At 34.4% G+C, this 22,902-nt stretch overlaps 4 protein-coding genes across 23 annotated transcripts; 3 read left to right on the forward strand and 1 right to left on the reverse strand.

Annotated features, from left to right (window-relative positions):
* The first annotated feature begins 295 nt into the window (after positions 1–295).
* LOC100645916 (pancreatic lipase-related protein 2) lies at positions 296–4,032 on the forward strand. The gene is made up of 7 exons (XM_003398388.4): positions 296–455; positions 529–688; positions 1,742–1,890; positions 2,518–2,772; positions 3,120–3,308; positions 3,432–3,555; positions 3,842–4,032. Exons 1-7 carry the CDS (start codon positions 425–427, stop codon positions 3,900–3,902), a joined length of 969 nt encoding a protein of 322 aa, XP_003398436.1. The 5' UTR covers positions 296–424; the 3' UTR covers positions 3,903–4,032.
* LOC100646152 (26S proteasome non-ATPase regulatory subunit 1) lies at positions 3,431–22,896 on the reverse strand. 20 transcript variants are annotated; one of them, XR_007225476.1, is made up of 9 exons: positions 22,643–22,896; positions 22,326–22,549; positions 21,862–22,032; positions 19,326–19,802; positions 16,992–17,135; positions 16,185–16,247; positions 13,259–13,803; positions 12,485–12,731; positions 3,431–5,249 (listed from the first exon to the last, which is right to left on the reverse strand). XR_007225476.1 is itself a non-coding variant. In XM_048409486.1 (3 exons), exons 2-3 carry the CDS (start codon positions 22,524–22,526, stop codon positions 21,967–21,969), a joined length of 267 nt encoding a protein of 88 aa, XP_048265443.1. In that variant the 5' UTR covers positions 22,527–22,549; positions 22,643–22,787; the 3' UTR covers positions 21,576–21,966. The 20 variants fall into 20 exon arrangements, 1 of the variants encoding a protein (XP_048265443.1); XR_007225477.1 differs by lacking the exon at positions 16,992–17,135; XR_007225482.1 differs by lacking the exon at positions 13,259–13,803 and having other exon boundaries at positions 22,643–22,869.
* On the forward strand, positions 8,601–12,430 carry LOC100645453 (pancreatic lipase-related protein 2). The gene is made up of 9 exons (XM_003398384.4): positions 8,601–8,690; positions 9,161–9,193; positions 9,267–9,361; positions 9,437–9,602; positions 10,151–10,299; positions 11,024–11,278; positions 11,591–11,779; positions 11,904–12,027; positions 12,278–12,430. Exons 3-9 carry the CDS (start codon positions 9,328–9,330, stop codon positions 12,312–12,314), a joined length of 954 nt encoding a protein of 317 aa, XP_003398432.1. The 5' UTR covers positions 8,601–8,690; positions 9,161–9,193; positions 9,267–9,327; the 3' UTR covers positions 12,315–12,430.
* Positions 18,442–22,218, forward strand: LOC100645681 (pancreatic lipase-related protein 2). The gene is made up of 7 exons (XM_003398386.4): positions 18,442–19,131; positions 19,208–19,373; positions 19,916–20,064; positions 20,474–20,731; positions 21,045–21,233; positions 21,356–21,479; positions 21,691–22,218. Exons 1-7 carry the CDS (start codon positions 19,110–19,112, stop codon positions 21,749–21,751), a joined length of 969 nt encoding a protein of 322 aa, XP_003398434.1. The 5' UTR covers positions 18,442–19,109; the 3' UTR covers positions 21,752–22,218.
* Positions 22,897–22,902: the final 6 nt, after the last annotated feature.

The raw sequence follows: 22,902 nt of genomic DNA on the forward strand, positions 1-22,902 counted from the left end.
ATTCTCTTATTCGTGCGATCGCCTTGGAAAGTTACGCATCGAGCTTATACCGAGCACCCCAGCAATTGTATTTCGTGTTTAAAAGTATTTTACGCTTAGTAAAGAGTTATCCCGTTGACCACTTAAGATCATACATTCGTTAAAGTGAAAAAATTCACTTTATTTCTCTAACTACTAACTTACTTATGGAATAATTTTGGTCTTCATCCATCATTAGTTGAGTTGATCGTCAATCATCATCAGTTATATCGCTCTTTGTGCATTATCAGTTGAGTCGGTTTTCATCCATCATCAATTGGCTATCAGTCAATAACCAACCGTGCATTACTTGAGTGAAAAATTATCTCTCATCACCTATAAAAAAGCGGCGAAACACGAAGAAGAAGAAGAAGTAAAACGATATTACGGTGTGTAGTAAATAGCGATGACAGCCATGGTAAATAATATATCAACAGGTTCGTATCAGAATTTTTCTAGATCGAAACACGGAAAAATCGAGTAACTTAGTAACGAAAGAAATTTTCTCAGTTTATCCTACGCTTCTTTCGATGTTGACCTATATCAGTCCAACAGTTAAAACGGATGGAAATGGATACATAACTGATCTTGAAATCAAATACAACCCACTGCCTGCAAACCTCACTTTGGACACCTACTTGGATGCGGTTAACTTCACGCTATACACACGGTTGGTATTATTTTATATCAATTTCCTTCTTTATGGAAATGTAAAGATGCGTTATATTGTCCGTGATAGTAGTAGTTGCCGCTACAATACCCCCTTACCAGAGATAACGTTATAACCTTTAGTGTGGTAAAGGCATCAGGCTGATTGTTATTCAATCAAGTCAAGAGTCCGTGCCGATGTTACGCGATGTCTTCTTCGATGTGGCGGTGGATCCTATCGGTACGGTGTGCGTACGGTCGTAGTGGGACTCTGCTCCTTTTTTTTAGTAATTACGCGCTGGCGGTGATGCTCACAAATTTTGCAATAGCTAACAACATCACTCCTGGCTTGGTCATCGTTTCGTACCCAGTCACCCGCATGCGCGAGTCAGCGGTAAGGGGTCAAAGGGGTCAAGTTTTGCTGAAGGAAGGGACGTTCCGTGTTCGTCGTAGCGGTAGAAGTCCAGCTTGCCACAGACTTAGATTCGCGATAATGGGAAGGCTCGGTAGTGCTGTCACGGTCACACCTCTGTTTCGCTGTCGATCACGTCGAGGTCACTAATGTAGAGGTGCGTTATGTCGTCCGTGATAGTAGTATTTGTCGGCTGTAGATGTCGCTGCCAGGGTACTGTTAATTATTCTTCTACCTTAATGCGTGGAAGAAAAATTGAGTCACGGAGGCCGGGAATCGAACCCGGGTCCCGAACGTTCGAAACCTAGAGCGCTAACACTTCGCTACTGTGTCCGTTGCTTAGTTATTGTCGTGTAGCGGTATTTGTTGTCGAGTGCCGCTACAGGAAAAATGTACATTTTGCACATTTGAATTATCGAGAAACGCATAAAAATTGGCAATCTAATTATGACGATAATATTTGAAAGATGAACATAAGTAGTAATTAACTTTTTTTTTAAAGAATTACACATCGCTATTGCATGCTGAAATGAGAATAAAACTGAAACATAGAAATTCGCGAATCGCGAAGAAACAACTATGTAGGTTGTCTCGTGTTTGGTGAATGTTGAACAGACAGATTCAAGGTACATTCAACAGTTACAATCAAATATGATCTTCTAGAGACAATCCCACAGATGGCGAGATCCTAAAACTAAATGACGTAGAGTCGATCCGGAACAGTCATTGGAACGCAACTAAGCAAACCATTATAGTCACTCATGGTTGGACTCACAGCGGTGAAGCTCCAGTTTGTACGACCATACGCGATGGTAAATACATAGATGCACTGTAAGAGCAAATTCGTGATATAATTGAAGTTACAGGAGATTCTATGACTCGAACTAAAACGAAGATAAAGAACAAGAAAATGACGTTTTACAACTACACGGTTAGTTTTTCAAAAAAACATGAATTTCGAAAGTTCAAACCGTGTCTCGTTCAAAACTACACACTGAACGAGATAATTTTATTCCACATTTTAGACTGGTTTTTCCAATTTTTTATTCTTGTGTGATTAAGAACTAGGAAAATTCACGTATATTTATCTAATTTCTAAATCCAAGTTTGTCGAAAACAAAGGCTTCAACGCGACTCCGTTACTCCTGATTTTTATCTTAATTTCAGCCTTAGAATCTTCCTGGACTTCGGTTGAATCTAACTTTAATACCCATTTATACAATATGTGCACTCTCGGCCATAAATATCTATTGATAAACAACAAGAATTGGACTTTGAGTGGTAGTTCACATTATAAAATACTTGAAACATAAACGCAGTAAGAAGTATTCAGTTTTTAATCAGTATGAACAAGTGTGCTACGACTTTTGAGCGGCAATGGCCATATATTTAATATTAATTACGAAGTACGATACGTCAATTATATTTTTTGTTCTCAGGTTTCCTCAAGGTCCGAGACTGTAACGTTATTATTCTCGATTGGAGTGAGATAGCAGACAAACTAATTTATTCTGTCGTCGCAGACATCGTACCGTACGTTGCTCATCGTGCAGCTAGTTTCATAAATTTTATGCGAACCGAGGCTGGTTTGCAAACGTCCAATTTGAAAATTGTTGGGCATTCTTTCGGTGCTCAAATCGCGGGCTTGAGCGCGCGAGAGGTAGGAAAATCGAGCCGAGTGGCGGAAGTTATCGGTGAGTAACGATATATTATTAAAGTGTCGATTGAAAGTTCTCCAAGAAAATCTAGTAGCGCCAATTTCAATAACAGATTAAGAACGGTAGAGTCGATTGATTTGTGATTAGCAAATGAAAGATAAGCAAAAGGATAAGCGAGGTTTACACGTTTGAACGATAAATTTTAAAATTGCGGAAATATTAGATACTATATCTTAGATTACCTTCTAGATTATCTTAAAAGGGTATTTTCAAATTCTATATGCACTTTAATATTAGTTGATTTCACGTCCGGCGAGATATCATTAAATTATACTAAATTATACAGTAAATTATACTAAATCTCTAAGTATTTGCCATTATAGCTCTCGACCCTGCCAACGTAATGTTTCAACTCAAAAAACCTGGTGAAAGACTTGATAAATCGGACGCAGAAAATGTTCAAATTATCCACACATGCTCTGGACAGTTCGGTTACTATCTGTCTGTTGGTACCTCAGACTTCTATGCGAATGATGGAAGACATCAACCAGGATGCGGCATTGACTTCTTTGGTAGGGAACATACTACAGAATATTCTATTATTGACACATTTCAACTTAAAAAATATTATTTCTGTGCCTCAGTCTGTGTGTGTTTGTTTGTACGATGTTAAAAACGAATTTTATGAAACACAGGAGTTTGCGCACACTTGCGTAGCTACAAAATCTTCGCTGAATCAATTACGAATCCGAAAGGCTTTCTCGGCACACGTGCAGATGGTGCAACAGCATACGTGGGTGGCGCTACGCTCGATCCTAAGTAAGTTTTATTTGACTACTGTTACGAATAGATTATGGAATTTTACGCATTTCCGGGAAATTTAAAGAACGCGTAGAATACAAATAAATAATGGACAGTACATGTTATAATATTTAGGAAGTGAAAATTCTTAGTCTTGCACTTTTAGTTGAGTTCATAAAAGTACGAATTTGCATACATACTTGAGAGCTAATTGCTAAATATATCTGTTTAATTATTTCTTAAAATTTAATTTAATAATAAAATTTAATTTAGCTGGTGCTAATATATGTTAATCTTTTTACAGTGCTAAAGGAACCTACTACTTCAAAACTAACAGTGAGTATCCTTATGCTCTTGATGGATAACATTATTCTTCTGAATATTTAATATTTGGATGTATTTTGCACAGGTGTATTTTAATATTTGTAAGATAATTGTATAGATTATGTTGCAAATTAAAAAATATATAGCTGCTAATTTTATCGTTCATTCAAATTCGTATAAGAGAACTTTTATTTCGATTTAGTGCAACCATATCCTGAATTCCTTGAGTTGATTTCGATGCAAGCATGAGCATATGCATAGCGATGTCGAGCAAAAGCGTCATCTTAACCCTTTCGCTACGCGCGGCTTCTTCAGCGGCACTTTCGCTGAACGAGCCTCCGCGCCAAAACAGTGCACGCGAGAAAGATCGTCAGCGGTCGCGTTTACGCTTCGCTGCAAATCGAGCTGCTGTGACGGTGTTTTTCGAAGAAAAAAAATTCCCTCAAAACGGATTATTAATAATTTCTTAACACACTCACTCTTAATTACAATTTAGAAACGAATAACATCGCAGAATATAATAATATGATATAATATAATATAATTGTATGATACTAATAGCTTTTAATAATGGTATTGCGTGTGTTATTTTTCGAAATATAATATTACACATATGACAACATGGCAAATCTTGCATTGGTATCGTGATTTGATTCACAGTTTCCATCAATCGATTATAATCGACAACACACTTCGGCTTTTTAATCATTTTGTGCATGCGATAATGATGTTCCGTGTCAACCAATTCTTCATTGTGGAAAGAGGATAACTTATACACTGTCTTCTTGTTACACCATTTCATTGTTAATAAAAGAATGTACAATACTGGTCGTGATCTATAGCTACCCGTAGTACGCCTTAAGGATAGAATAAACGTCACTTTGTTTCTAATACAAATGTATGCTTCAGCAAATACATAAAGAAACCTTTATAATTATGTTTAATTCATTAAATATTATCATTTTTAATTAATCACATTTTTTATAGATAGAGTGAAATTACTGCTACAAGGAATTTACGTAATCGCGCACCGAATTATACATATATTTAAATTAAACATATTTTGGAATGACTTCACTAACAAAGAAAGTACATAAAGTTTTTATAAAGTACATGAATGAAAGTACATATAATTGAAAAAATATAGTTTATCATATATTTAAGATAAGAAAATTTAATAAAAGTTATTAACCTTTTGTGATCTTTAATCAAAATCATTCACATTGTAGGAAATTTCTTAATCCGTGAGATTTATCTTATTTTGATCGTTTGAATATAATCACCGTGACAGTCATCGTGTTAACAAGTTCGTTTTTCGATTATATCACAATTTTCAGACTAGCCTGCGTCAAGTTTCTGAATTACCAGTAGCCATTCGCTGCCATGTCCTGAAAACAGACAAATTTAATTAACGTGCGTCATATATAATCCATTGAAACTGCGGTAAGAGCTTCATCGCGTGCTATCGTTTCGGGAAACGATAGACACAGAGCACGAAGGATATTTATCGAAGCGCTATCGAGTCCTCGAGGGGTTGGTTTCTCGTTTCTGTGCGACGGCATATTACGCATCGCTCTTAGGAGCCATGAAAATTCCATTACAATTACGCAGACATGTCTCCAACAACTTCGTTACCGCATCGATTGAACCGTGCACGGTTTCCTATTTCGTTCAGTAATTGTGTACTGCAATCGATAAACATGCTGCAAACACATGTGTCAACGACGAACTTTTGCCCTTTCATCTACTCCGCTATCATCTCATTATAACTCGTTATACAAGCTTCGTCCGCGTCCAGCAGCGGAAAAGCGGAAAAACACGTCTCCGTCCAACGGAACGAGCGTCGTACGAGCTACGAATAATCATGCTCGAACTTATTGATATTTTCTGGAGAATATGCCGCGCGAAGCGTGTGGCCCGCAAGGGTGCGAGTAGGACGCGGCGAAGGTAAAGAAGATGCGCTGGAGTCCACGTCGCGCCCACAAGCTCCACACGTGCAATCTCCAGGTGTACAGCTAATCGCGAATTCCGTAATTTGTTACCTAACAAGCGCACTATAATATTGCAATGGCACATGTAAAGCAGTCCAGTGATCTCTTTGAAATGTTAACTTCACTTTTTCCAAAATCTTCTATCTTCTAAATCTTCTAAATCGTGTTTTTAGCATTCGATGTCGCGATGTTACGGTGATATTGAGGTATTGCATCTTTGAGGAACGCATCTATTTCATATCACTGTTCGTTGATCTGCGAGGAAGGCTTACTAGAGCAGAAGAAAGAAAAGAGGGAGCGGTTCTATGTGTCGTGTAGTTGCGTAGTTAATAAATCTTTGATCTTTCTATCTGGATGTATTAGTTTGTTACTGTGGGACACGGAACAGGCGGGACAAACCGCTGCGGGGCAATTTTTTGAACTTATTTTCCTTGATTGAACTCGATAAAATAATAATTAATAGTTTATCAACGAGTAGATATGACAGCAATTAAGAAAGAATAAAAAATCACCACCATTCACCTTGATAGAAATAAATTTTAATGTACCTGAGACATTATCATTAATTTTTCATTATAAAGATTGATAAACATTTCACGTGTAATTGAGTGACAAATAAATGTTGAAAATCTAAATTGTTTTGAAGTATAGTCTTGCACGATAATATTTTATCCTGTACTTGGTATCTTTATACCAAACGTTAGATGTATTAAATGGGATTACATAATATTCTTTATAAAAATTCCTTCATAAAGGTTGTATCGTTATAATCATCAACTGCCATTAGATAATACTCTCTGATCTGATGAATGAATGTTACCCTTTGATGTTAGATTTACAGGACCCTTTGAAGTAAACAAAATACTCTTATACCTTACTTATTTCTCCATTGTTTCTTTTTTTCCAAACAATATTTTCTACAAATCCGCATAATCTACGCTGGTAAAACCTTACGTTTTAAAAATCAATTCCAGTCTTGGTAAAATTATCCACCTATCTTACTTTCTTAAGAATGCAATCCATAATAACCCTGATAACGTTCAATTTTTTACGTCGATTAAAATCAATACCTGAGAACGCGAGATGACACTTAAGTGGAACAGTTTCCACTTGTTCCACAAGAAACAACGTGTTATATTTACGTTGGAGACGGTAAATATTTTTGTTGGCATTCTACGTACATGAATGGTTAATTCGTAAGAGTTGTTACATCCAAGATATCGTCATTCTTATTAGTAAAGCGAAGATAAGAAAAGATTGTTACGAGTAATGCAATAAAAGAACAAATAACAAAACAGAGTTCGAGATGGAACGATGTAAAAGAGATTTGTCTATGATAATTTATGATAAGTCATAGCCTGCGTGTGCAGGTTTCGAATCAAAAGACGCGCTGTAAACTACTACGCTGCGACTGTCCTAAATTAGTTCGTAGCATTGTCTCACAGTATGGATCAAGATTACGCACGATTTTCCGTAGGAAAACATGGCATTGCTGTCAATGGAAGAATAACTGGATCCTGTCCCCCAAAAGACACTTTTAGTCTCTTAAGGGATGACGCATATATGTGGAATCCCAATTGTTATCGAAATATTAAATGACTAAGATGCGCCATAAAACAGGAATTTCAGACATTTAAAAAATAATTAAGCGGAATGGGAGCACGGGTCAGTTTCGATGGAAATATCGCATCGTTATTATAAATTCTCCAGGTTAACCATGAAGACAACCACATCTCTTTCTAAGGGAAACGCGTTAACAGTGATTTCTTGAGCCTAAAAGACGACAAACGTCCGATGATCGTTTGAAGGTATGCAATTTTTTAATTTATTTATTTATATACCTAAAGTTATATCTCTAAAGTTATTTAATCAACGAGTATCTACAACCAATATTTCAAACCTAGCGTAATCAGTAAAATGACGTGTGAGACATATGGTGAAACACATTTGACAGTTCAGTTTCGTTTACGATGTTTCAAATAATCCCCTACTTCGTCTTTCGAAACTTAAGACACACTCGTGTATGAAGCTTGTTGGGCAAATAGTTACTTTATCATGAAATAAATTATTTTTAATGACAGTTTGCATGATAGTACGATTCGTATTAACGATGTTACAATAATTTCGATTCGATAACAAACTATGAAGAAAACGATGGTTACTCTGTGAATAGTTTGATCATCTAATCAAGGGTTGTAATAATTTTCTCTAAAAACAACTGAAATGAGAAAGAAATCGTGAATTACAGTTTTGCATCTGAAAATTTTCAAGGATCACAAAATCACAAGTCGTTGATGAGATAATAACGACTATTAATTTTCTGTAAATTAAATTAAATTAGTAATTTTCTGTAAAGACAATTAGATCGAAAAGAAATCGTAAATTAGAATTTTGGATGGATCTTACAATTTTCACACGAATTCCTACAATTGACGATAGATCGTGAGTGTAATTATCGAAAATATACTGACATGTGTTCGGAAAAAAACGAATTCCGTTGTTATCCATGATGATGATAATTCACCTCAATAACAAAAGGTGCGCAACATTTGATTACGATCCCTCGTTTAAAAAATTGCAAACACCTGTTTATTACGTAATTAGTATCTACCGATTGTTTTGAAAACCTTAGAGCTATTAATTAATTAACTAATCAATTAAGATAGTAGCTATTAGGAACAATTTACGTATGGCCAAAATTTCCATCATAATAAATTACATACAATATTCACATCTGTTCAAAGATGGCCCAAAAAGTTTCTAACAGATATAAATGACTAATTCGTGGCGATGTACTTCATTGAATACACAGTTCTCTTAACGAGTAACTTGTAGCAGGTAAGCAGAATAAGACTAAAATAAGCGATAGCTTCGATAAAAACAAAGGGCAGACAACTAATTTTACATACAGCACCATTATTGTTCTTTGTATTACTCGAAATAGTTACGTACTGTTTAACTTCGAATCTAAATTTTGAGCAGTTTAAAAAGAAGCTTAACGTCCATAGTGAACAAATTTAAATTATCTATTTTCGATATACGAACTTCTTAAATAACTCCCGAAGTGGATATAAATATTTGAAGCAAGCGTGGTTAGATCAAAGATTCAAAATAAATATTTAGTAGAATTCAGATTTTGGGGAATTAAAAACTGAATTATTCTTTATTATTACTTCCGAGAAATAAATGAAATTATACCCAAAGCAAGTAATTAAATATCTTTGCAATTAACTTAACTTAACTTCGCACTTAACATCGTGCTTCGTGTTAAGATGAAACAATTCACCTTAATTTTCTGTTTGTAAAAGATTCATCAGTGCGAGTCGGCCATCATTCATCAGGTGAGTATCAGTTTCTTATCAATTGTGCAGTGCTTGAGCGAATAATCATTGTTTCCTTCAAATCTATAAAAAGGAGCGGTAAAGAAAGGAAGCTGAGAAGTCGATCTATACCGCGGTGCGTATAGTGAATCACGATGACGGCCATGGTAAATGCATCATTAGTGCTATGTTAGTATCAGAATATTTTTCGATCGGGAAAAATCGTATAATTCGTACTTAGTACGAAAGAATTGTTTTTTTCAGTTTATCCTACGCTGCTCTCGACGTTGAGAGAAGCCAATTATACGATTCTACCGACCAAAGAAGGAAACCCGTCTCTGGTTAAACTCGATAATACCATACTAAGTGAAACAGACTTGATTCTTTTCGGTGCCAATGTGGATACGATCAGTTTCACGCTTTACACGCAGTTAGAATTATTTTATATCAATCTCTTCTCTATGGAAAATCCTTATATACATTTTGTACATTTTTGTCGTAAATCTACTTACGGGAATTATTACCTTTAATTGTTTAAATCGCAGCAAAGCACCGTAACGAATTACATCTTTTCTTCCTAACGTGCAATCAGAGTTCCTATTCAAAAAAAGGTTAAATTTTAAGAAAATAAGAACCCGCGATTTAATGTTATAAAATTTGCTCTTGTTTGATCCATAGGGACGCATAGCCAGAGAATTTTTGCTAATTTTCAAGCTTCTTTTCACGCAAGTACTACCATAGAATTTTGTCTAACGTTAACCCTGTTACATTCTTTCGATCATTTTTATTATATCTTTCCAACATTAGAAAACATGTTCAGTTTGAACTTAATATACGAGAAAGCGATCCTGTTCGCTAAAATCAGAGTAAGACCGAAATGTACAAAAATGTGGGTTAAAACTTTGTTTCCAGCGTGTTACTTGAATATACATTCGAAATACGTTTAACAGCTTCGCTCAAACATACTATTTATTCTAGAAAAAACAGTAAAAATGGCGACGTCCTAAGATTAAATGACATAAACTCGGTTCGAAAGAGTCATTATAACGCAAACAGACAAACCATCGTGGTCACTCACGGTTGGAATAGCAACGGACAATCTGAATCATGTACGCTCGTACGCGATGGTAAGTGAAGTATCATCGATCTTATATAGTAAATATACCGTGAGCTAAAATTCGTGTGAAATAATTAAAGTCAGTAGAAATCGTGTGACTAGAAAATAAAAATAACGAATTTACGTTGCACGTTTGATCTTTCGAGAAAATCGAATTTTTAAACTTGACAAATAATATATTACAAGATATATTGAACTATTCGAAATTTTCTGTGAGTTTTATCCTTTAAGTAAAATTATGCACATTATATAAACCAATGGCCGAATATTTGAACGTCAGGGAATTCAAATAAAATTTCTGATTTCCTTCGTCTCGAAATAGCATAGCACGAGACATCTGATAATATATTGTATAATTATCGACTGTATAGAAGCAAACAATTGGTAAGAGATTATTCCACGTGGGAAGATAAGTCGAAAATATAGAATAAAATTAGTTCGCTTGAAAATTCGTTTTCGAGAAAATTGCATTTGTCAAGTGCACGTGATCGAACGTATTCAAAGCCTATCTTCTTCAAGACATGGCCTCAAACGTGGCAACTTTATTTTACATTCCAGGCTTGTTTTTAAATGCAAAGAAATAACGAAACCAAAAATAGTAAAAAATATGTAATTTGCAACAAACATCATTTGCAACAAACATTGGCCTACAATTTACGAGCAGCAATGGCCATATCTTCGATATTTTAAAATTACGACAGGCAATATTTTATTTTTGTTGTTGCTATTTTTAGCTTTCCTTAAAGTCCGCGACTGCAACGTCATTGTGGTCGATTGGAGTCAAATAGCAGATCACAAGGATTACATCGCTGTTGCAAAGAACGTACCACGCGTAGCTAGCCGCGTAGCTAGTTTCATAAATTTCCTGCGAACTAGCGCCGGTTTGCACACGTCCAACTTGAAAATTATTGGACACTCTCTCGGTGCCCATGTCGCCGGCTTGAGCGCGCGAGAGGTAGGAAAATTGAGCCGAGTGGCGGAAGTTATCGGTAAGTAACGGTATACATATTATTAAAGTGGTATTCTAAAGTTCTCTAAGAAAATTCGATACCGTTGATTTTAACAGCAGTTTAGCGTTTAATAGCGTTTAAAACAGCAGAGTAGATTGATTTGGTTTTGCAAATGAAAGATAAGCAGAAAGATAAGTGAGGTACACAAGTTTGGACGATAAATTTAGGAATGTCAAAAATATGTTTACATTATGTTAACTCGAAGGGAAACGTTTTTAAAAAGATCATACCACAAAACGACATTATGGTACAATAAATTATACTTAAGTCTCTAAATATTTGCCATTTCAGCGCTCGACCCTGCCAAGCCATTGTTTGAACACAAAGGAACCGGTGAAAGAGTTGATAAATCGGACGCACAAAATGTTCAAGTTATTCACACATGTGCCGGATATTTGGGTCTGGATATCTCTGTTGGTACTTCCGATTTCTTTGCCAATGATGGAAGACATCAACCAGGATGCGGCGATGATTTGTTAGGTAAGTAATATGCTTACAGAATCGTCTGTTACTGACAATTTTCCATGTAAAAAATATTATTCGCGCGGTTGTGTGCGCGCGCGCCTCTATATGCGATGCTAGAAATGAATTTTATGAAACACAGGATCTTGCGCGCATGGACGCAGTTACGAGTACTTCAGTCAATCTATTACGAATCCAAAAGCTTACCGCGGTGTAACTGACAGTGGTGCAGCAGCATACATGGGTGGTGCTAACCTCGATCCGAAGTAAGTTTTATTTTACTACTGTTATTGATAAATTATGGAGCTTTACGACGCATTTCCGTGAAATTTAAAGAAGATGTAAAGTAGATGTAAAAATATTTAGGAGGTAAAAGTTCTTGGTCCTGCACTTTTAGCTGATAAAAGTATGAATTTGCGTAGACACTTGAGAGCTAATTATTAAATATATCTATTTAATTATTTCTTGAAATTTAATTTAATTAGCTGGTGCTAATATATGTTAATTTCTTTACAGTGCTAGGGGAACCTACCACTTCAAAACTAGCAGTTAATATCCTTACGCTCTTGACGGATGAAATTATTCGTTTGAATATTTAATATTCGAATGTATTTCAATAATTGTAAGGTACTTGTACAAATTAAGAAATAAATTAAGAAGTAAATAGCATTCGATCTTACTATGACTTGATATTTGTGTAAAACGACTTTTACTTCCACTTACCCCAACCATATTCTCTGCTGTTTGAGTCGATTTCGATGCAGGCATGACCATGCCTATAGCGATGCCCACAGCCTCGTCAGGAACTGCATCATCTTGATAAAAATTATCAACGTTCAATTGTCAACGTTCCTATTCGTATGCTAAGATTGTCAGTGTACATTTTGTATTGTTCCAAATTGAGATAAGGGAACAATAGCGACGTATAGTTGCTGTAGACTGAGATCGACTTCCATCGAAGTTTCAAGTCCTTAATAAAAATGAAATGATACGACGTGATAGTAATTTAACGCATTAAATAGCGGCTTTAACCGATATGCGATAAAACTAAAAGGCCTGTTGCTAAATATTAGGTCGTCCGAAAAGTTTCTTTCGTTTTATGAGGAAACAATAGACGCGCAACGTTCTTTCTTTTATATTATTTCGTCGATTCATTTTGTTCTGTTGAGATAAATACCGCGACGTTTCACAGACTTTGTTTCTCTTGTAAAAAACACGTTTGCGAAAGAAAGACACTTTCCGGACAACCTAATACTTCACTTTCCGTCAGAGTAATTGTAAATTGTCCTGTATATGTAATATTTATGTTTTTATTTTTCCAACTAGTAGAAACAAACTTCAGTCACGTAATGGCGATTTATATGCAACAAATATGCAACAATCCATCCCGTGGTAAATTATTTGAACAATCGCCAGGTACAATTTATCCGTTTATATGATTTTTGGTATCAGTTTACTTTTCTTATTCGATCGTATCGAGTACAAAGAAGCATTTACGATTTTCGCTAGTCTTTGCGGAACGATCAGCGAGTACGCCAAGTGGATTTTCTACTATGCGTCTAACACGGCAGCATCTATGAGTATAAATTTTCTATTTGCTATGCATATAATAATGTTTGGCAAACATATAGCGTTGTAAAATACGCTCTCAAAGGAAATGCATCATCTCGCAAGATTACACGTTCAGATGGTACGTTTAACACATTTTCTTTCAGACCTGTCTTTAAATTCGGATTGTCAACATTTGCAATAATGCGATGTAATAATCGCGATTAACTAACTCCAGCAGTGCAACGTGATGTAATATACGAGTAACGGTGGCTCTTCACGCGACATATGATAAATGTATGCAAAGTTGTAGTCTTCTTTCAAGCGTTCACGTATAATTACTTTTAATTGATACAATTTCTTACCTTTTTCTGTAACTGTCTAAAACGACAGCTTTATGATCGATTAGTGACGATTATCTCGCGAAACAACAGCGAGCGCGATGACGACAACGTTGGGCCGCACGTGGCTTTAATCGCTGATTTATGTCCATTCTCGAAATACGAAAAAATTCCAGTGTTACTTCGTGACATGTACGAATAATAGAATTTTTTAACTATTTTTCCGAAATTTTGGGTAGATAAGTATAATAAATTATCAGATAAACAGTTACTTTTTTTTAAATTACGTGCAGTGTACAAGAAAACGTAATTTTCGCTTTAGAAGCTAAGCGACTTCAGAGAAGATGCTATTTATGTTATATTTAATCATTTCTCCATAACTTTGACAGTTCAAAGTATAACTAATCCTGTGAAGATAAATTATGCGATAATGAAACGGGTAAAGAAACCAAAAAGATCATTTTCAATTTAAATATAACCTTTCGGCTGTAGCAATTTATCGATTCTGATAAACTGATATCGAACTGATTAAAGTAAAATCATACTTCTCTAAAAGAAGAAAATAATCGTGCAAGGCAGAGATTATACCTTGATGCAATATTTCTTTTCAGATTTGAATTTAATTAAATACAAACTTCATTCGCTAATCCGCGTGTGATCGCTGGAAAACAACGTGCGCGTTTCGCTCCATCTGAATTTTGATCAAGAATAGCATATTGTTTCAATAACAATATAAACAGCTTTATAAATAGTCAATGGAAATGAAAGAAATACACAATAGCAACAACCTACTGGTTCGCAATTGAAACAAAAACTCCGACACAGCTGTGACTTGATGAAACCGTCAAAGACTAACTAAAAATACCTTGTTTTGTCTCAAAGATTATTAAACAAAGAGCTTAATAATATAAATGACTTATATTGTAACATTATCCTATGTTACGTAACATAACAGCGTTTCGACAAAATTAGCCGACCATCTATTAGGTCGTCCGAAAAGTTTCTTTCGTTTTATAAGGAAACAATGGCTTTTCCGTTTTATATTATTTTATCGGATTACGTATCATCCATTTTCTTCTACCAAAATAAAGATCACAACGTTCGACAGATTAGGTTTCATGTTTGTATAAAGATGCGTCGTTGTAAAAGACGTGTCTGTAAAAGAAAGACACTTTCCGGACGACCTAATACATAATTTTCACAAATACCAAGCAAGATGCTTATTCCTTCTTCATTCTACTTTATTGTTTCGTTTAATGTACTCTATGATGGACGTGTTCACATAATCGTCGTTCTTGGGAAGTGATTGGTTTGATTGTTCAATAAATTATATATAAAAATCGCTAAACAATCGCTATAGGAAAAAGGGATATGCCACTATTGGAAATGTTCTTATTCGAGCGATCGTTTCCTTATTTATTGAAATACTGGAAATTCTACCTTCTTTCGCAATTATTACAAATCCTGTTGATAAAAGCATCTTAAGCTCGTACAAATAATTTAACCCTCTCTTCAAGTGCCTGTTCTTGAACAATACTAGGCACACGCACGGTTAAACACTGTGTATAAATAGAGCCACGATGATACGATAAACATACGTCAGACGATACGTCAACATCGAAAGGTGATCACCTATGATAAGCTATCTATTAAAAACCTTCGCGAATCTTTTGATCTCGCAAGCACGACTTATTGTCTTAAAATCCGAAATAAAAAATAACCAGGAAATCAACGACAGTGGTCTTCTGCGCAGAAACTTCCGATCCGATAAAACTAAAAGCCCTCGTCAACTCGAGAGCAATATTTAGATACGGTAGGATGCTGGTTATCGAGATGGTCAACAATATGAGACAAAAAGAAACACAAATAATACGAATCAAGCTGATGCATTATACCGGGACGTCTAAAAATACGTGAGATCTTGACGCTTTTTCCTTGAATAAATACGAAATGAAAAATCCCAATTTTTTCTAACGTAGCCTTACTTTCTAACAAGAGTAAATAAAATAAGGCTACATTATAAAATTTCTGATTTCAAGTGAGCAAGATATATTAGGCTGTCCGAAAGGTTTCTTTCGTTTCATAAGGTGATAATAGATGAACAACAATTTCTCTTTTATATTGTTTTATTGAATTAAGTATGATCCATTTCGTTATATTTCTATTATTACGTTCGTGCATAATTCAATAAACCAATGTAAAAGGAAAAACATTGTGCGTCTATTATTTCTAAGAATTTTGCAAAATGATGAAGTTACACGGTGTATACATAAGAAGGACTGGATTGTTAAAAATTTCAAAATACAAAATTCCTTTTCATTTGTAATTATTCCAATAATCACTGTGAAAAACACAACGAATATATATTTGAGTAATCGTTACGAGGTATATGTCAAGACGCAGGAATGCGAGTTATGCATAGAATATCAAACTTGCGGAAAAGACAGCGACGATTAGCTGGTCACTTTGAGGAACTCGCATTTCGCAATGTCATATTGATTCCACTGACTTAAGTATTCTTTATTGGTACTCACCTGAACACTTAGAGGAATCCTATACCTGTGGCCGAATATAATCCTTTGTAATGCATAACGAGCCTGAAAACATTGAATCTTGATATCTCGTATTCCTCATTTTATAAAAATATTATTATATATTATTATTATTACATATATATAGTATATAAATTTTTATAGGAATACGAATGTAAATCATATTCTAACACGAGGCTTTTATTTTCCTATGTGTACTGATAGCATTGGACAAAAAGATAAATTTCAAAATATACAAAATAGTGTTTTCTTAAGAACAATATACGCACCGAATATCAACTTGAATCGGCACAAGTAAATAATTTGTATTTAACATTCATTTCGATTATTAAATTAAATCTGAAATATAATTTGTAGGAAGAAAATATACGAAGTGTATAATTTTAATAAAGTATAATAAGTTATATTAAAGTATAATAAGCGCATAATTGAAAAGGAAGCTTAGCAATAAATTTCAATGTCCTTAAAATTCTATTAAAATTATATTTCTTCTTCTTCTTCTTAGTTTATATTCATGTATAATAATTTTTACGAGATTAGATAAAAGTTAATGAGAATAAAATAAGGAAATCAATAGAAAACAATTAATACTTCAAAGGAATCTACAAACACGTTCTTTCAACTAATCATTAATTCGCCTCTCCAAAGAAAGAAAAAAAGAATCCTTTCGTTCATCGTTCACATAGTTTTCTTTTCCCTCTTTCTTTTATCGTATTGTGAAAACATATAAAAACATAGAATCTGAAGAACATTCGTCTCAATTACGCTTATCGCTCTTAACGTATTTACCTAGAAAAACCCTATGGGCTTCTCAAGATACCGAGAATGATAATTCACATGATCTTAAAGAACGTGAATATTTCGAAGAATCGTCATCCCGTCATGTAATAGCGACGAGATTTATACGTGCATAAACATTTCCATCGATATTATCTGAAAAATCCAGTGTAATTTTTTACTCCAACGATAACGAGGTAGCACGAGACGAAATTATGTTGGAGACAAGTGAAACAACGTTGACAAATCGATGGGGTTAATCCTGCACCTATCTTTTCGTCGCCAGTATTTGCGAAGGAGGATCTGGCAAATAAATGAGCCAAAATTATGCACGAGTCTCTCTAGGAAAATATGGCATTGCTCGCAGCGAAAAATTACGATCAAAAATAACTGCAACTAACCGCTGAAAAAAAAACACTCCGAGATCCTTAGCGGAAAACGCATATATTTGGAATTCTAATTATTATCCGAATATCAGGTACCTAACACGTGCCATAAAGCACGAATAAAGAAAATAAAAAAAAATACTTAACCATAATGGGAACAAGGCTGAAATGATTTAATATTAGGTCAGTTCTGATAGAAATCTCGCATCGTTATTATAAATCCTACATGACAAACATGGAAACAGACACATCTCTTTCTAAAGGAGCTAATAATGATTTCGTGAGTGTAAAAAACGATAAACGCCCGACGATCGTTTGAAGGTGTGCAATTTTTTATCTGTAAAGTTATTTAATCAACGAGTGGTCACATCCAATATTTCGAAGCTAGCGTAATCAACGAATGACGCGTGAAATAATTTCGAATAATCCCTTGCTTCGTCTTTCGAAACTTAAGATACTCTTAAGCATAAAACTTGTTGGGAAAATAGTTACTTTATCACGAAATAAATTATTTCTAATGACAGTTTCGATGATAGTACGATTCATATTGATAATGCTACAATAATTTCATAACAATCTATGAAGAAATCGACGGGCAGTCTGAATTGTCTAATCTGATCGTTTAATCACAAGCCACGGGTAAGATAATACCGACTATCGTAATTTTCTGTAAAAACAACTACAGTGAAAAGAAATGGTAAATTACAGTTTTCAACGGTCCAGTTTTCCAATGTCCAAGGAGCGATTCTTGAAAATGTAAAAACACTTGTCCCGAAAAATTCGAGAAACAGATGAGTTCTATTATGATCCATAATGATGATTCATAGTAACGAAAGGTGCCGCAAGGCTGCATCATTTGATTATTTTAAAAATTACAAACACCTGTCTACTAGGCACGTAGTTAATACTTATCGATTGTTCAAGGAACTTTGAAGAATTAAGAGCTATTTATGTATAACCAGAATTTCCATTATAATCAATTATTTACATTGTATATTGTTCACGTTGTTTCACAAGTGACCCCAAAAGCTTGAAAACGAATATAAAGAAATGACACAAAGTGTAATACTTCATTGAGTAGTTTTCTTAACGAGCGTCTACCAGATGAACAGAAATAAGACTGCAGTAATTGAGAGCTCCAATTAAAAAAAAAAAAGACTAACTTTAGAGACATCACCGGTATTGTTTCTTCGCATTACTTGAAATTACTGCGTGTTATTTAACTTCAAATTTAAATATTGAACAGTTTAGAAAGAAGCTTAACGCTCTAAATCAACAAATTTAAATTATCTACTTTCGAAGTAATGAAACGAATTTCCTAAATACTCGCGAAGTGAATGGAAAAATTGAAAGCAAACCTATTTTAAAGCATTGCTAAATCAAAGATTCAAACTAAACATTAGAATTCAGATTTTGAGGAATTAAAAGAAATTCTAATACATATAATATGTCTAAAGTATAGGTAAAACAAATAGTTAAACGTCTTCACACTTAAGTTCTTACTTAAGACCGTGCTTTCGTTAAGAATAGAAGATCCACGCTATTTTTCTAACTACTCGTAGTTGATTCGTGAATGTGACTCGCTATTAATCCATCAATCGAGTATCAGTCACTTATCAACTGTATAATACTCGAGTGGATTACCATTGTTTCCCTTAAACCTATAAAAAGAAGCGGCAAAACGCGAAAGCCAAGAAGTCGGGCTGCTATATTGCGGTGTGCATAGTGAACCACAACGACAGCAATGACAACGGGAATAGCATTAAGTTCGTATCAGAATATTATTCGATCTAGACACAGAAAAATCGAGTAACTGATTAACGAGAAAAATATTCTTTTCAGTTTATCCTGCGTTGCTCACGGTGTTAACGGAAAACAATTACACGATCTTTTCGGATGAAACAGGAGTGCCGTATCTGATTAAAATCGATAACTCTCCACTAACTGAATTAGAACTTACCATTTTAGGTATCAATGTGGAATCGATCAGTTTCAACCTTTACACACGGTTAGAATTATTTTTTGGTAACCTTTTTATTTACTGAAAATATCTTCTGTACGTTTATGTATATTCTTGCATATTTAAATATTCCACGAGTGCATTTTTATGCACTATCTCACTATAATTGATATTTGAGAGATAAACTGAAAAAGTATTTAAAATTATTTGATTAATCAGAAAAGTAATTTGTACTAAACTAATTATAATAAAGCTAATCTGTTCGCTGTGAAAGATCACTATAATACTCGCCTGTCAGTCTACCCTTATGCACAAACTATAGAGAACTATGGAGAACCTCGTATTGCAATTATTTTCAACCCATTACATTAAAAATTTCAAACATTAAAAAGAATCTTCGGTTTGAGCAAAATGTGTCTTATCGTTATTCATTAATTTTCTTTTCTATGTTAAAACATTACAGTTGCTCCTCGTCTGCTAAAATGAGAATAAGTTTGTAAAATAACAGATCTTTTTGCAGAGGAGACAATTACAAGTAGGTCATCCCGTGTTCGACGAATTAACATTGAAGAATTTAATTTTTATTCTAGAGATAACCCTACAATTGGTGATGTGATAAATCTAAACGACATAGTCTCTGTACGAAAGAGTCATTGGAATCCGCACAGGGAAACCATCATAGTTACTCATGGTTGGAATTCCAATGGTCGATCTTCGTCATGTACACTCGTACGCGATGGTAAATAAGTTTCATCGATATAATAAATACACTGTGAGCTAAAATTCGTGATATAACTGAAATCAGGGAAGATTCTGTGACTGGAAGTAAGAATAAAAGAAAGAACAACGAAATTACGTTGGAAATTTCATTTTTTGATTTTCATCTTATTTCGAGACATAGAATCTTTCTGACTTTACCGAATTGAACTTAATCAGTATTTTACATTATAAGACAAATATATAATTACATTACGTACATTATAAGACGGATCAAAGAAATAGATTTATAACAAAACATTTAGAAAATATGAGCAGTAAAAAGTATTCAATTCGTGGTGAATATCAACGGGTGTGCTACAACTTACGAACGGTAATGGTCATATTTTTAACATTTTAATATTATGACGAACAATATTTCTTGTTTTCAGCTTTCCTTAATGTCTGGGATAGCAACGTCATTATCGTCGATTGGGGTAAAATAGCAAAAAACCTGCTTTATTCCGTCGTTGCAAAAAGCGTACCACGCGTTGCTCTCCGCGTAGCTGATTTCGTGAATTTCCTACAAACTGGCGCTGGTTTACGAACGTCCAAACTGAAAATTGTTGGACACTCCCTCGGTGCTCATGTCGCAGGCTTAAGTGCACTAGAGATAGGAACTAGGTCGAGCCAAGTTGCGGAAGTTATCGGTGGGTAACGATATATTAGTAAAATGGTATTCTAAAGTTCTCCACGAAGTTCGAGGAGCGCAGTTTTTAATGTCACATCGGAAACAATAGGATAGATTGATTGAGATTGGCAAATGAAAGATAAACAGAAAGATTAGTGAAGTTTTCAAGTTTGAAGGGTAAATTTTTAAAACATCGAAGGTACATTTAGATTAACTTAAATCAGAAAAAAAGTAATTTTTAAATCTTTATACATTTTAATGCAAATTGATTTTATATCCGGCAATCATGATACAGTAAATTATACTAAATCCCTAAATATTTGCCATTATAGCACTCGACGCTGCCAAACCAATGTTTGAACACAAAGGGCCTGATGGAAGAGTTGATAAATCGGATGCGCGAAATGTTCAAGTTATTCACACATGCGCCGGATATTTGGGTCTGGATATCTCTGTTGGTACTTCTGATTTCTTTGCCAATGATGGAAGAAATCAACCAGGATGCGTCAATGACTTGATAGGTAAGGAACATACTATAGAGTCTCGAGTTACTAACAGGTATCAGTTGAAAAGATATTAGTTGCGCACTTTGTGTGTGTGTGTGTGTGTGTGCAATATTAAAAATAAATTTTATGAAACACAGGAGCTTGCGCACATTCACGCAGCTACGAATACTACAGTGAATCTGTTATGAAATCAAAAGGCTTCCTCGGTGTATCTCAGAATGGGACAACGGCATACATGGGTGGTCCTACCCTTGACCCGAAGTGAGTTTTATTTTACTACTGTCATTAATTTATGATTGCAGAGCGTTACGCATTTCTGAGAAATATGAAGATACGCAAATGCATAGAATGCAGATATTCAAAGTACAGTATTTATTGTAATATTTAGTAGGGAAACATTTTTGTTTGGGTTCTACTCTTTTTAATATTAATTTAATTATCTGATACTAATACATATCAATTTCTTTTACAGAGCTAAAGGAACCTATACATTCCAAACTAAAAATCAGTATCCATATGCACCTGGTGGATAAAGTTATTCTTCACACGAATATATAACATATTTCTTCAAGTTGAGAAGTAAATACCAGATGATAATATTAATCATCAAAATATATGTAAATAAACTTTTATTTCAACTTACCACAACCATATTCTCAATTGCTTGCATTGATCTGGATCCAAGAACGATCATGCCTATAGTGGAACCCTTAACCCATAATAATATCATTTTGATAAACTCTGAATTTCAATCGTCCATATGCGATTCTGTAGCAGCCAGACCCAGTCCTAAACAGCTCCAATGACAGGTCATCTATAAGAAAATCATTCCAGATTATAAATATACCATATCCTGCAGTTTCAAATTGATATAAAAAAACAATAATATTATTTTATTTAACATTATGTATATAATGTTAATTTTGTCTTTAACTTTACCTTCTACATAATATTTGATACTGTAACTATTAATAAACTATGATCAATAAGTTCAAGTTTACTATTCTCTGCTTTATCTTTTAATTTGTCACTTCATTGCTCAACACGGAATTACTTTACTGCTCAATTGATTCTATGACTACACTATATTTTTGCAAATCATTATACCTCATTCTGTGTGTCCTTAAACTGGCCAAATAAGTAATCTGTAATTGCTGTCCCATGCTTTGCACGAATGAGCCCTAGCACACACAAGCCACTACTTTGGGAACAATCAGCTCCTGCACCAGTATCCCACAGGACATAAGATTGCATTACAGATAAGAATTCTTGTTCGTGATGTCTATCAACTACCCCTAAGGATGCCATTGCTGTTAATTTTGACCATATGTCTAAAATGTAAAATAAAATGAAATAGAAACTAAATATGATCTTTGAATATATAATTCGCATAAAATCAATTGAATACAGCGAGATATATTTACCTCAAAGATTGGTAGATGGTAATTCAAAGATGCATACATGCATTCGCCCAAAATAACAAATATCAACTCACGAACCCAACAAACAAATTTAAGTGTAATATGATGAATTCTGCTTTAATGGCTACCACACTAACTACATTAACTACCGCACTAAAACTACAAATTTTTTCATGTCTTTTCATGTAATTACTTCTTGATGTTCGAAAACAATATTTAACAGTAAAAATGATGACAGCAATGGATAATTATTATTAATTACA

The sequence above is a fragment of the Bombus terrestris genome, chromosome 10, assembly GCF_910591885.1.
Source record: "Bombus terrestris chromosome 10, iyBomTerr1.2, whole genome shotgun sequence".
NCBI lineage: Eukaryota > Metazoa > Arthropoda > Insecta > Hymenoptera > Apidae > Bombus > Bombus terrestris.

What these genes read in the sequence shown, in the direction of transcription:
- LOC100645916 (XM_003398388.4), top strand. Translation starts at nt 425, where the DNA reads ATGACAGCCATGGTAAATAATATATCAACAG. An exon ending in TTGTACGACCATACGCGATG is followed by an intron (nt 1,891 to 2,517) that starts GTAAATACATAG and finishes TTTTGTTCTCAG; the next exon opens with GTTTCCTCAAGGTCCGAGAC. An exon ending in CCGAGTGGCGGAAGTTATCG is followed by an intron (nt 2,773 to 3,119) that starts GTGAGTAACGAT and finishes TTGCCATTATAG; the next exon opens with CTCTCGACCCTGCCAACGTA.
- LOC100645453 (XM_003398384.4), top strand. Translation starts at nt 9,328, where the DNA reads ATGACGGCCATGGTAAATGCATCATTAGTGCTAT. An exon ending in ATGTACGCTCGTACGCGATG is followed by an intron (nt 10,300 to 11,023) that starts GTAAGTGAAGTA and finishes TGCTATTTTTAG; the next exon opens with CTTTCCTTAAAGTCCGCGAC. An exon ending in CCGAGTGGCGGAAGTTATCG is followed by an intron (nt 11,279 to 11,590) that starts GTAAGTAACGGT and finishes TTGCCATTTCAG; the next exon opens with CGCTCGACCCTGCCAAGCCA.
- LOC100645681 (XM_003398386.4), top strand. Translation starts at nt 19,110, where the DNA reads ATGACAACGGGAATAGCATTAA. An exon ending in CCAAGTTGCGGAAGTTATCG is followed by an intron (nt 20,732 to 21,044) that starts GTGGGTAACGAT and finishes TTGCCATTATAG; the next exon opens with CACTCGACGCTGCCAAACCA. An exon ending in ATGCGTCAATGACTTGATAG is followed by an intron (nt 21,234 to 21,355) that starts GTAAGGAACATA and finishes TATGAAACACAG; the next exon opens with GAGCTTGCGCACATTCACGC.
- LOC100646152 (XM_048409486.1), bottom strand. Translation starts at nt 22,526, where the DNA reads ATGGCATCCTTAGGGGTAGTTGATAGACATCACGAACAAGAATTCTTA. An exon ending in TTAAGGACACACAGAATGAG is followed by an intron (nt 22,033 to 22,325) that starts GTATAATGATTT and finishes ATTTTCTTATAG; the next exon opens with ATGACCTGTCATTGGAGCTG.